This window comes from Monodelphis domestica, chromosome 1 (genome assembly GCF_027887165.1).
Source record: "Monodelphis domestica isolate mMonDom1 chromosome 1, mMonDom1.pri, whole genome shotgun sequence".
Lineage (NCBI taxonomy): Eukaryota > Metazoa > Chordata > Mammalia > Didelphimorphia > Didelphidae > Monodelphis > Monodelphis domestica.
This window is the reverse complement of record NC_077227.1, coordinates 116,826,172-116,838,219: the sequence shown is the minus strand read 5'-3', so window position 1 is coordinate 116,838,219 and position 12,048 is coordinate 116,826,172. Positions and strand designations below refer to the sequence as shown.

General features: G+C 44.4%; 1 protein-coding gene across 2 annotated transcripts in view; it reads right to left on the bottom strand.

The window, feature by feature from the left end:
* Window positions 1-10,792, bottom strand: part of ALPK3 (alpha kinase 3) — a 43,264-nt gene extending 32,472 nt beyond the window's left edge. Inside the window, exons 1-2 of one of the 2 annotated variants that reach the window (XM_007479222.3) lie at window positions 10,509-10,792; window positions 2,375-2,413 (exon numbers count right to left, since the gene is read on the bottom strand). In XM_007479222.3, the coding sequence (XP_007479284.2) occupies window positions 2,375-2,413; window positions 10,509-10,651 (182 nt within the window). In that variant the 5' untranslated portion in view covers window positions 10,652-10,792. The remainder of the gene's footprint in view (window positions 1-2,374; window positions 2,414-10,508) is intronic. The other variant, XM_007479223.3, reaches the window with a different exon arrangement.
* Between the last annotated feature and the right edge of the window lie 1,256 nt (window positions 10,793-12,048).

Genomic DNA, 12,048 nt, shown 5'->3' with positions numbered 1-12,048 from the left:
TGAGACCAGAAGTATTCAATTAAGTTGGAGGAAGAGTTCTCAGCTATGGATAAAAAGGGTTGAGAGGAACCAAGTACCTGTGATTGCATCTATATAGGGAATTTCAGGTGAGGTAACTCCCTCTACCAATCCAGGTTGGCCTCTTCTCTGCAACTTGGAAATCTGGCCAAAGCACCTAGACATTAAGTGACTTATATAAGATCACCTGGCCAGAATTTATCAGAGGTAGGATTCTAACTAACTCAGATCTTCCTGGCTTTGAGGCTATCTCTAGTCACTACATAAGACTCCTTCAGGAAGGTTGAATAGAAAGAAAAAGATTTTAGGATTTCAAAAATAATTGAAAGATAGTATGGCACAATGGACTGAGCTGACCACAAAGTCAGGAGGAAGACCTTTGTTCAAGTCCCTCTTCTGGCACATATTGACCCTGGGTAAGTCCCTTAGCTTCTCTCAGTGCCCTGAGATAATCCTCAAGGGCTCTAAGTTGTAAAGGAATCGCAAAATTGTATTTGTAAAGGGAGCTTCCATGACCACAGTTCTCTAAGCCCAAAGAAGTACATCTGAAAAAAATTAAAATCTGTCCATAGCACCTAGTAGGGTGATTTACACACTCTAGGTACTTAGTGACTATATGTTGTTTTGATTTTCAAAGCATATTGGTTTGGTCTTCCAAACCTAGGGTCCAGGGATGGATGTGGGGAGGGAAGATTTAGAGGATTAAAAAGTTAAAATGGGAAAATCTAAAGTAACTTGAGGGGCAGCTAGATGGTTCAGTGGATAGAAAGCCTAGGCAATCCTAGGTTCAAATCTGGCCTCAGATACTTCCTAGCTGCATGACTCTGGGCAAGTCACATAATCCCATTTGCATAGCCCCTATGACTCTTCTGCCTTAAAACCAAGACTTGTATCAATTCTAAGACAGAAGGTAAGGGTTAATCAAAAAAGTAGATCAGCTTGAATGACATATGGAACTTTTCCAGGAATCTGCATTTTTTTTTCATGGGAGGCAGAGATAAGGAAAGTTCTGAGGCAAGATCTTGGACCAAAAAGGACTCAGCTCCTTCAAGCTACTTCCACTCCATTTCTAAAACTTCATTTCCACTCCAACAAAAACACTCAGAAATAGTACCCCTGCTCCATATCAACACCCATAGCCTTAACTCATGGTGCGTAACTATGTAAGGATGCCAACTGACTCCTCAAAGGCAGTAAAGCAAAAGTGAAGAAAATCTTTAAAACAAAAAGAAACCACATCAGATTTTCTGGCAGTGTTCAAATTCAGGCCTTTTAGGGTGTCACTGATGAGGTCACATGATCATGATAATAACAGTAGTTTTTTGCAAGATTTGCAAAACACTTTGACAAATACTGTTAATTTTATTCTCACGATGACCTTGGGAGATAGGTGCTATTTACTATCTCCACTTTAGAAAGCAACCAAAAGACAGAGGTTAAGTGATTTGGCCAAGATCACACAGCTAGGAAGTTTCTGAGGTCAAATTTGAACTCAAGTCTTTCTGAATCCATGTCACTTCACCACTGAGATCAATTGAGAGCTAGGAAAAACCTTGAGGACATTAAATCCAATATCTTCATTTTATAGATTAGGGAAAATGAGGTCCAGGGAAGTAAAGTGACTTAAATGACAAGGAGGCAAGTGATAGATTTCAGATATGAATTCAGAGCTTGAAAAACCATGAAGAGTACACCATGGTATGTTTTATAAATCTTTTCTTATGTTAGTTGTCCAAAAGACTTTCTCTCATTCAGTCAAGAGAATCTTCCAGGCTGGGGATTATAATCAAAAGGGAGAAGAAGTCAGAGAAGATTCTCATCTCTTATCACACCAAACCAGCTCAATCAGATCAAGGGAAGAGATCTCAGACTTGGGAGAGAAGACATGGTATTGAGGGAAGCAAAGGGAAGGAGGATAAAAAGATAGAACTAGGGGAACAAGTAGTTCCTTTTCAGCTATAAAAACCCAAGATAACAGGGGAAATGACTGGGCCATTTGGCTGGTGGTCCCCAATTTTCTTTCCAAGATTATCTCTAGAAGGAAATCTCCCTTCCTCTTAAAGGACAGATAGATTGCTCCAACCATCATGAGGACTCATCTGTGGTCGGCCTGGTCCTTGGTCCCTCTACCCCTTTAAAGTAAGTCATGCAAGGGCCAAATCTGGACCCCACGAGAAGAGCCAGGCTCATGTGAGTGCCCCACTCCACCCTATTCTTTTTCTTTCCCTCCCCAAGAATCCCTCCATGCCCACCCCATGCAGCCCGGTTAGTGTCCAAGCATTCACCCAGAGGCAACTCCAGTGCATAGGCCCAAGAAAAGGGGTAGTCAGAGAAATTTAATGCAATATGAGTTTACCTTCCAGAGCTGGGGTGAGACAACCGGTTGCTTGATAAGCTAAGCAGAAACAGCAAACAGAACCATTAGGCAGAAAAGCATAAAGAGGAGGTGAAGTCAACAACAGTGGAGAGTATTAATCACCTGCCATCTGGCACTGGACAGGCTTTCTATTAAAAGGGTCCAGCTGTCTTAGTCGGCTTGCTTGAGTTAGCAAGCAGCCCCATTGCCCGACAGCAACATCCCTGAAACCAAGAGCTCGTTAGCAGCAGAATCCAGGAAATGAGGTTAGGCAAGAATCCACTTAGGGGCCACCACTTGAAAAAGACATGTCCCTTTGGATCCCACCTCCCCCTACCCTCCAGGGCTATAAGATATGTGTGAACACCCCATGTCCATCCTTGATGGATAGAGTAGAAGCCCTGCTCCATCTTCCCAAGGTCCCAGCTAGGGGAGCAGCACCCAACCAGAGACACACCTCCAAAAGAAAGCTCCCATGCCATTCCCTGAGAGTGATCAGACTGGCTTTGAGAACACCCACTATATTAACATGTTAAATGGTTAAAGAGGTGGCACAACACAAACAAACAAAAAAAAAAGCTGGGAGGGTTGGAGAATAGGTAAAAATGAAAGCTGTTAATCCAGCAAGAACCCAAAGATGCCCTGCTCACTCTATCAAAATTATCCAATGGATTCCTCCTCCCTAGTGATTCTGGCTGGATGTGAGAATCTTTCTCTCCTTCCCAAGGAAGCCAAAGGAGAATTCAGGAAAGGTGAGAAATAGAAATATATTAGGTCTTTGGACCACTCCTAAGGGTCAATGACTCTCAGAGCTTTAAGGAAGAATAAAAGCATATGACCTTACATCTTCTACTTCATTGAAAGCATGAAAGTCAAAAGTTCTCTCAACCACCATTATCTCATTGCTTTTGCCCCCTCCAAATCCTTTTGTCCTGTCTACAGAGGAACATATGTGTCCCACTCATTCCCTATGTCAAGGATCATAGAGTTAGAACAGGAGAGCATCTTAGAAATCATCTACTCCAACATCCTCACCTTGCAAATGAAGAAACTACAATCCAGAAAGGCAAAGTGACTTGCACAAAATCCTATCACTTCTCAATTCCTGCAGGGCCTTGTTTCTACCCTTGCCTCCCCCCCTCTCCAAAGTCTTTCACTTCTCTCCCTAACACCCTCCTTTCTGTCATCAAACATGCATAAGTCTCCTTTACCTTAAAAATAATTTTTCCTTGACCTTGCTGGCTATTTCTCCCCTTTACATTTACGAATTTCTCTAGGAGTAGCCTATACCAGCTGCCTCCATTTCTCAACACTTGCCTACTGTAAGTTTGTCTTCTGTACTCCCCGCCCATCCAGAACTGCCCTCTGGAAGGTCACAAACTACCTTCTAGATAAGGTATTTTTTGCCATACACACACATTCTCATACATATATTTATATACACACTCACAGAAACTCTTTCTTCACTGGATTCCCTGATTCTACTCTATCCTGGTTTTCCTTCCTTCTCTTTAATTACTTATTTCTTTCTCTCACTTGCTTTCCCTCCTCCACACTCCAAGTATTAACCAAGGCCTAGTCCTCAGCTTTCTAATTTTCTTTATAGATATTCATTCCCTTCAGCTATGATACATAAACCAGGAAGGTAATTCTCCCCATTTTATATCTTATCCTGAGCTTCTCTCTTAAGCTCTAAGTCCATATCTCTAGGATAGCCCCACTTGTTGGTCCCATTATTGCCATAAATTCAAGTCTAAAGCTAAGTTCATCTTTTCCACAAAATCGTCTCCTACTACTTAACATCTCTACATTGGTTAATTCTTCCAGTCATCTTAAAGTTTTGTTGTTGTTCAGTCATTTCAGTTGTGTCTGACCCTTTGCAACTCCATTTGGGGTTTTCTTGACAAAGGTATTGAAGTGATTTGCTATTTCCTTCTCCTACTCATTTTACAGATGAGGAAACTGAGATAAACAGGGTTATGTGGCTTGCCTAGGGTCACATAGCTAGTAAGGGTCTGAGGCCAGATTTGAACACTGGAAGATGAGTCTTCCTGACTCTAAGACCAGAACTCTATCTAATATACCACCTATCTGCCACTTCCTAAAATTTTAATCATACTAAAAACCATGAATTCTTCCTTAACTCATCCTTTGCATTCATCACCTATGATCACCTAATCCTACCCAGACTTTCATCTAAATTTCTTTTTTAATCATCCTTTCTCTCCACTCCCACTGCCTATTTCCACTACCAGGTTTTTTTCTCTCCATAACAAGCTCCAGGCAGCCACAACTTTACTGTTCTCTCACTCTGATCTGTCCTTCTAATACAGCCAACAAGGATCAGGCTAACCTTTGATTTGATAAACACCTCCATCATGTCATTCTCTTCTTAGTACAGTGGCTGTTTTTTGCCCCTCAATTCCTTTTCCTGGCTTTTCAGGACCTCTGTGATCTGGTGCCATAATGACCTAACCTTATTTCCCATGACTCTCCAAAATGTGCCTAAGTTCTAGCCAGACAGATCTCCATCCTACATCAGGAACATCTGCTTATTCCCACTTCCACGTCCTTATGTCTCACTCCTTTCCCTTTTCTTCTTGTTCAGGGCCTATACAGCCTTCCAGGTCTAGCTCTCTTGTGTCTTCCATAGCATCTAGCCTAGCACTGGCCACCAAGTGAGTACTCTGTACATATTTCTGTATTGACTGAATGAGCAGGAGGACCAGAAAATGGTACCACTCAGGCTTAGCAGCAAGCCAGGGACAGAACATGAAGTCATTCACTTGGATAGTGACTTCTACTGTCAAAAATAAAAATGGAAAGGAGGATGTCTCCCCGGTACAAAGGAAGCAACTGAACTGTAAAAGGAGGAGTAAGTAACCAGAGACTGATACTCACTTCAGGCTTGACTCTTAGCCCTAAGCATTCAGAAATCCATTCTAGAGAGGTCATGTATGCAGGGTGGCCTGGGACACAAGGAGTGAGGTCCAGGAACTCAGGTGATCCCTCTGTCTATGGCCATCTCCATCCTGTCCCACTTGGCACCTATTCTCTTTAATCCTTCTCCCAGCCCCGAGTAACATTTTCTTCATCCTGACTCCTCCACCTTCATTTTATAGGGTATAATAGTGACTAGAAGAGGCTTAAGAGATGATCTAGTCAGATTCCCCCATTTTACAGATAAGGAAACTGTGGCCCAGAGCAGTAAATGGCTCATCCTAGATCAGAGAGACCTTGTGGGGAGTTACAATTCAGTCCAGGTCCTCTAATTCCAAATCCAGGTTGTCATTTTTTCCACCATACCACACTTAGGAGGTTAGAGCTCGTATATGTACTTGTAGGGTTGTCAGGCTATGACCCACAGCTTGGTTTATATTTCTGTCTACAAGTCTAATGATTAACTGGATATGTCTGATGGATTATTGAAATATAATAACTAATATTGATTATAGTGCTTTAAATTTTTCAAAGAGCTTTACATATGTTAACCCTCACTGGAGCCTCACAACAATCCTTTGAGGTAAATGTCATCATTATTATCATTTTACAGATGAGGAAACTAAGCCTGAGAGAGATTGGGTGACTGGTCCCACAGTGTCTGAGACAGAATTTGAACTCAGGTCTTTTAAGTCTAGCATTTTAGCCCCTGCAACTCTGTGACATCAGAGAAGTGCCCTCTGGTTGACTTTTCGGACCATACTCTGAGGTAGCTGTGTACCTAGAAACCATAGAAACACCATGGCAGAAAGGGACAGAGTCTGCACCCTAGTCAAAGGTTCTGATAATCTCCCCTTCTGTCCCCTGTGGCTCCTGTAGGCTTGAATCCATCCTTGGTCTCTCCTCTGGTTTCCAGAGGCAGCCCATCCCCAGAATAGCCAGTGGGAGTCATTCTGTGCTAAGCCCCAAGAGTTCCAAGAATGGCCATAAAGAGAAAAATGCTGTCGGCTGACAGTGAGGACAGGGAACTAGGACCATATCAGCTTGCCAGCAGTGGCTCTAGGATTCTCTGCGTTCTTGTAAAGACAATCAACTCAGATGTTCCATTACCTGACAACAGCCCGACCCCTTAGCTAGGACTGGGGACTGCGTCAGCAACTATCCTCAGATAGACTCTTGGGTAAGAGCCTTCTCACTCTTTTCCCTCATCCCCATCCCCCACAGGCAAAGGCGAAAGCCTCCTACTACCTCGGAAAGGAGCAACCCCTTACAGAATAACCCAGCCCATGCAAACCCTAGGTCCAACTCTTCCCCGGGTCGGAGCCTTCTCAGAGATAGTTTAGAACTCCTCACCTGAGTATCACACAACTGGACCAGTGGGGAAAAGATGAACTATTTCTTAAGTTTAGTATTTGGATTACCTAGACCAGAAGTTCTTAATCTGGAATCCAGGGTTAGATTTCAAGAGATCCGTGAAATTGGATGGAAAAGAAACCACACCTCTCTTTTCATTAAACCTTGGTTTCCGTCATAATCCTAGATATTGTCTTTTTATGTATTTGAAAATATTATTCTAAGAAGGGCTACATAGACTTCACCAGACTGCCAAATAGGATCCATGAGTCAAAACGAGGTTAAGAATTCTTGATCTAAAGCTTCCTATTTCACTGAGCCTGATCCTAGGTATCCACAGCATCTGAAGGTTCCTGATATTTTCCAGACTGAGCCTTGATATTTTCCATGCCTGTTACTGCCCTTAGGACAATTGGAGATAAAACAGGCAGGAAATGGAAGCTAGACAAAAGCCCTCAGTGACAGACCTGAGCTAGAGAAGTTTCTTTGGAGAGATGATGGACTTGAGGTCCAGAATAAGACAGATTTCTGAACATGGCCAATGAAGGAAGTTATTTTGCTTGATTACATATACTGTTACAAGGGTTTTGTTTTTCTTTCTTTTTTTTAACTGAGGTACATGGGAGAGAGAACAAATTAAATTTTATTTTAAATAATTAAAATTTTTAAAAACATTTTTTAAAAGGAAAAGGTTCTTTGAGGCTCAGAGTGCTCATACTCCAAGTTCAGGATATGATGGTCAACTCTGAAAAGATCTCTTTAAAGAACCTCCTATCAAAATCTGCAGGAATTGTTGCAGAGCGAAATAAGCCAACTGGGAGAACATTGTACACAGTCACGGAAACATTGGGCAATGACGATCTGTGAAAACTTGGCTGCTCTCAGCAATGCAATGATTTGGGACAATCCTGAAAGACTTTTGGCGGGGAATGCCATCCACCTCCAGAGAAAAGACTGTTGCGAGTCATCTTTCACGTCAGCATATTTATGGTTTTATTTTGGGGTTTTGGTTATGAATGGGTTTGCTCTTACAACATTGATCAATATGGAAGTGTGTTTTGCATGACAATAAAAAATAAAATAAAGAGTTTCCTATCTCTGAATCCCAGAGTGAGACTGAACAAAAAACCCATAGTCCTCCAGATTCCCACAGTGCAGTGTACATTTAGACATTCAATATTTGATCACTGAATGATTGACTAATGACCAGCTCAGACTGACCAGTTATTCTGCTACTACATAGGCTATTGCCTCTCTTTATAATCAGATATTCCCTTTTGTAGAACTAATAAAATTAAAAAAAAAAGAAACATCATCCCATAGTTCAAAGGGCCTAGAGATGCCAGCTAAGAAGGTGCAAGGATTATCCTCCTACTGTCATGCAAGTCATCATCTCCAGCAAGTAGATTGATATTCCTTCTTCTTTCCCTTACTTCTTATACTATCTCTAGTCTGAATTTATAATCTGTCCTATATTATGAGTGGTGCTATGTGGATAGAATGTAAAACCTGGAATCAGGAAGACTTGAGTTCAAATATTTTCTCAGATACTTACTAGCTGTGTGACCTGGGGTAAGTCACTTAACCTATCTGATTCAAGTCTCAGTCTCCATATCTGTAAAACAGCACTTACCACCAAGGTTTGTTTTAATGATCCAATAAGATAAATGATGCAAAGTGCTCTGCAAATTTTAAAGTGCTATATAAATGCTAGCTATTGTTATTGTTGTTGTTATTATTATTATCCCTCTGTTCACTTTTCTCACTGGCACCACCAAAAGTGACAGCATCTAGCCCAAACACAGACAGGTCCCCAACACAAGAATGTCAGGCTCTGGGTTTGCAACAGAGCCAGCTCCATCAGGGTCTGTAACAAGCATCCAAATTTGACTCCAGTTTTTCCTGAAAGCCAGCAGCCGGGAGGGAGGGGGGAGTTTGTCTTGGCAGGCAGGGCTCAGTCATATCTAACTTAGTCCCAAACACCAACTCTCAGCCCTGTACTCTGACATGTGACACCATTCGTCAGGTTTTGTACAGAAACTGGTTCCGGTTACATCTGAACTTCTCCTGCGCCAAGGTCAATACTACTGATCCAGTCAAATGGGAAACACGGTGGACTTTTTCTTGAATGTCCTTGTTGCCCAGAACCTGCTCTCTTGATCTGTTCTCAGAGGACAATATGTCCTGAGATAGTTTCCTAGTGGTGGGGTCTCCTGTGCAGTCCACCTGATCTCCTAAGCCTAGGATTGGTCCAATTCCAAAGTCAAAACAGCTCATTCAACATCCACTCTAAGTTCCTTTTGAAAAAGCTACTCTAGAGCTGGGGGAAAGGGCGATCTTTTTAGAGGAGACACATGCTTCTGGGTCTGGATCCTATCGTGTTTGTGTTGCTGTCTATTTCTGTCTATAAGTCTTTCCACCTGCCTATGTATTGGTGTGTTTCTTATACTTTTCACTAAGTCTCTCTTGGTGCAGCTGCTCCCATAATATCCCAAGAATTGATTCCATTCAAAAGACTAGGGGATTATGGGAGGAGGGAAGCAGAAAGGCTGGTCAGGAGGACCTCTCTCTCCCTTCCCCTCCACATGAAGGAAAGCAGAGCTGTTTTTAACAGAGCAATGAGCCCTCCCCTCCCCAAAAGGGAGACCCAGTCCTGATCCCTCATCACCCCATCAACCAGGGGCTACTCCTTTCTTTAACCCTAAATTTTGCCCCAGGATCCTACAGCAGCTCTGAGGGTATCTCCTGACTCAGGTAGATTTGTCATGAAAAGGTACCCCCAGACAAAACTAGAGCAGGGCAGCCTAGCCTGAGTGAAGGTTCCCAGTGAGAAGTTAGACTAAAAAACCCAAGTCTTGACCTCCCATATTCAGATGCCCAGTTCCTTTGGTTGATCTGCCTCACTCAACAGAAGCGATTCCCCCCTCCCCCCTTCCCGTACTTTCAGCCCTCTACCCTTCCTAGTCGGTAAAAATTGGCTCTCGAGAAATGTCCACTCCTTTCACCTTAGTGTGAATGGCAGTCAGGGCTGATTTCTCCTCCTGGAGCTCTGGGAGCCTTGTCTCTGTGGAATGAAGGGCTTTGGATCTTGGCTAAAGGAATTTGAGGCACCGAGCTCGAAGCCTTCCAGCCCCTCCCCTGAAATCATTCTAATGTAAGCTCCCCACCCCGCCTCTCTCTCCCAGTGCTTGGAATTATTTCCACAGATACCTAAGAACCTAAATACTAGGATCTAGGCGCTACTGGGGGGCCCTTTCGATCCCTTCTGGGACCCTAGGGGCTGTCTACAGCGGATTCTGGTAGCCTGGTTCTAGAGCCCAGAAGGTCCCCAAAGTCCTTCTATGGAATGGGCTACATTAGTGCCTTTCCCCTCTCTCCTACCCCTCCCGGACTTTCCCCGACTGAAATCCTATGGGGGCCCCTTTCTGCCTTTTGGCAGAAAGAAAACCCCAAACCCCAGCTCTGCACCCCAGTGCGCCAACATCTTATAAGTTTGTACTACCCAATTCTTTTGACTACTCTCTTGCTTTCCTTTTCTCGTTCTTTCCCGGGGGAAGAGGGATGTAATAGTCACCATCCTCTCTGCCACTCTCACCCCTCCCCTTCCAACCCCTCCCCCAAACAGCCCCAGTCCCACTCAGCACCCAAAGGTTCTCCTGGAGCAAAATGGCCCTTCCTCTTGCTCCCGCCCCGATAAACCCCTCCCTGCCCGCCAGTGACCGTGAATCCCTCCGCGGGATAGCCAGGGCCTGCCAACCGGGGAACCCTGCCCCCACCCCCTCCTCCTCCCCAGCCGCCCCACACCCCACACCACCCTGAGCCCAAAGGCCTCGGCTCGCACCTGATCTCGGGCCTCACGCTGAGCAGGTAGTTGCGGCTGGCCGGGCTGGGGTTCCATACGGGCCCGTCGTCCTCGCCGTCCGTACCCACCCCACCCCGGAGGCCGGAGCTCCACACGCGGCTCGGAGGCCTGTGGGACCCCATCGTGGCTCTCCAATAGCTCTGGTTCTAGCTCCGGCTCCGGTCGGCTCCCTCCTCTCTGCCCTGCCCTGCCCTGCCCTGCCCCGCCCTGCCCAGTGTCCGCGCCTGCAGCCCCTGCCCAGCCCCTGTCCCGCTCCGGGCCGGCCAAATGACGCTGTCACCCCTATTTATAGCCCCGTGGGCTCCCGTCACCTGCCACTGTCCCTCCCCCTCCCGGCCCCAGCCTGAGCCCCGCGTAAAAAAGACCCGGAGCTGCCTGGAGAAAATTCTGTCTAGAAATCTGGGGGTGCCTTCTCTCGGCACAATTCAAAGGACAGGGATCCTGGAGTGGGAACCCCCGACCACCATCCACCCACCCACCTACCCTCTTCCCTTTCCTCCCTTAACTGCCTTCCTCCTCACTCCACCCTTCCTCCACTCATTTCCCTCTGCCCACCCTTGCCCCGTTCTGGACCACCACCCGACACTGCCAGCAATCCGGGAACAGAAAGAGGTCCCAGGGCGGTGGCCGTTTTCTCCACTTGAGAGCCAGTTCACACTACCTACTCTTTAACCCAGTTGGGCCCATCAGTCCCGTAGTGTCCTGTCTTATTGCTTCTGTAGTTTGTCACTCCAGCTGGGCCAAAAGCTCTTGGGAAAAGGGTCCAAAGTCTTATCTGAAGTCTAGTACAAATTCCTTAAAACAAATGTATGTGGAATGAATGACTAGTCTGCCACCCAATTAGCCTTCAGACTCAGACTGCAGGAAAGAAGCTATCTTCCAGAAAAACACTTCATTCATCCACCCATTCATCCATCCATCCATCCATCCATCCATCCATCTATCCAACATTTATTGATTCTATCTATACAACTTGGGGGAAGGTGGAGATACACAGAGATACAAAATACAAAGCTCTCAAGGAGCTCACCATCCAGATGTGAAAGAAAAGTCATATAATGCTTTGAGGTTTGCAAAATCATTTTTCTCTGAGCAATCCTGTAAGATGGGTAGTATAGTAGTATCTATTTTACAGACAAGAAGGCTGAGGTTCCCAGAGGTTAAGTGGCTTGCTAATAGTCATATGTCTAAGCAGCATTTGAACCCAAGTCTCATAACTTGAGATCTAACACTCTTGAGACTATATCAGACTGTCTTTCAAAGAGAAAATAAGATGTGTATACAAATAATTTTAATACAGGAAAATGTAAGGAACACAGTTATTTATTTCTTGTTTATTTGGGTATATGGTTTGGGTTTTATAAGATTTTTCACTTACAAAAATAAATAATATGGAAATGTTTTGCATGACAATACATTAATAAGCCAGATGGAATTGCTTGCCAGCTCTAGGAGGAGGGAAAGAAGAAGGGAGGAAGACAATTTGGATCATATAACCTCAGGAAATTTATATGAAAAT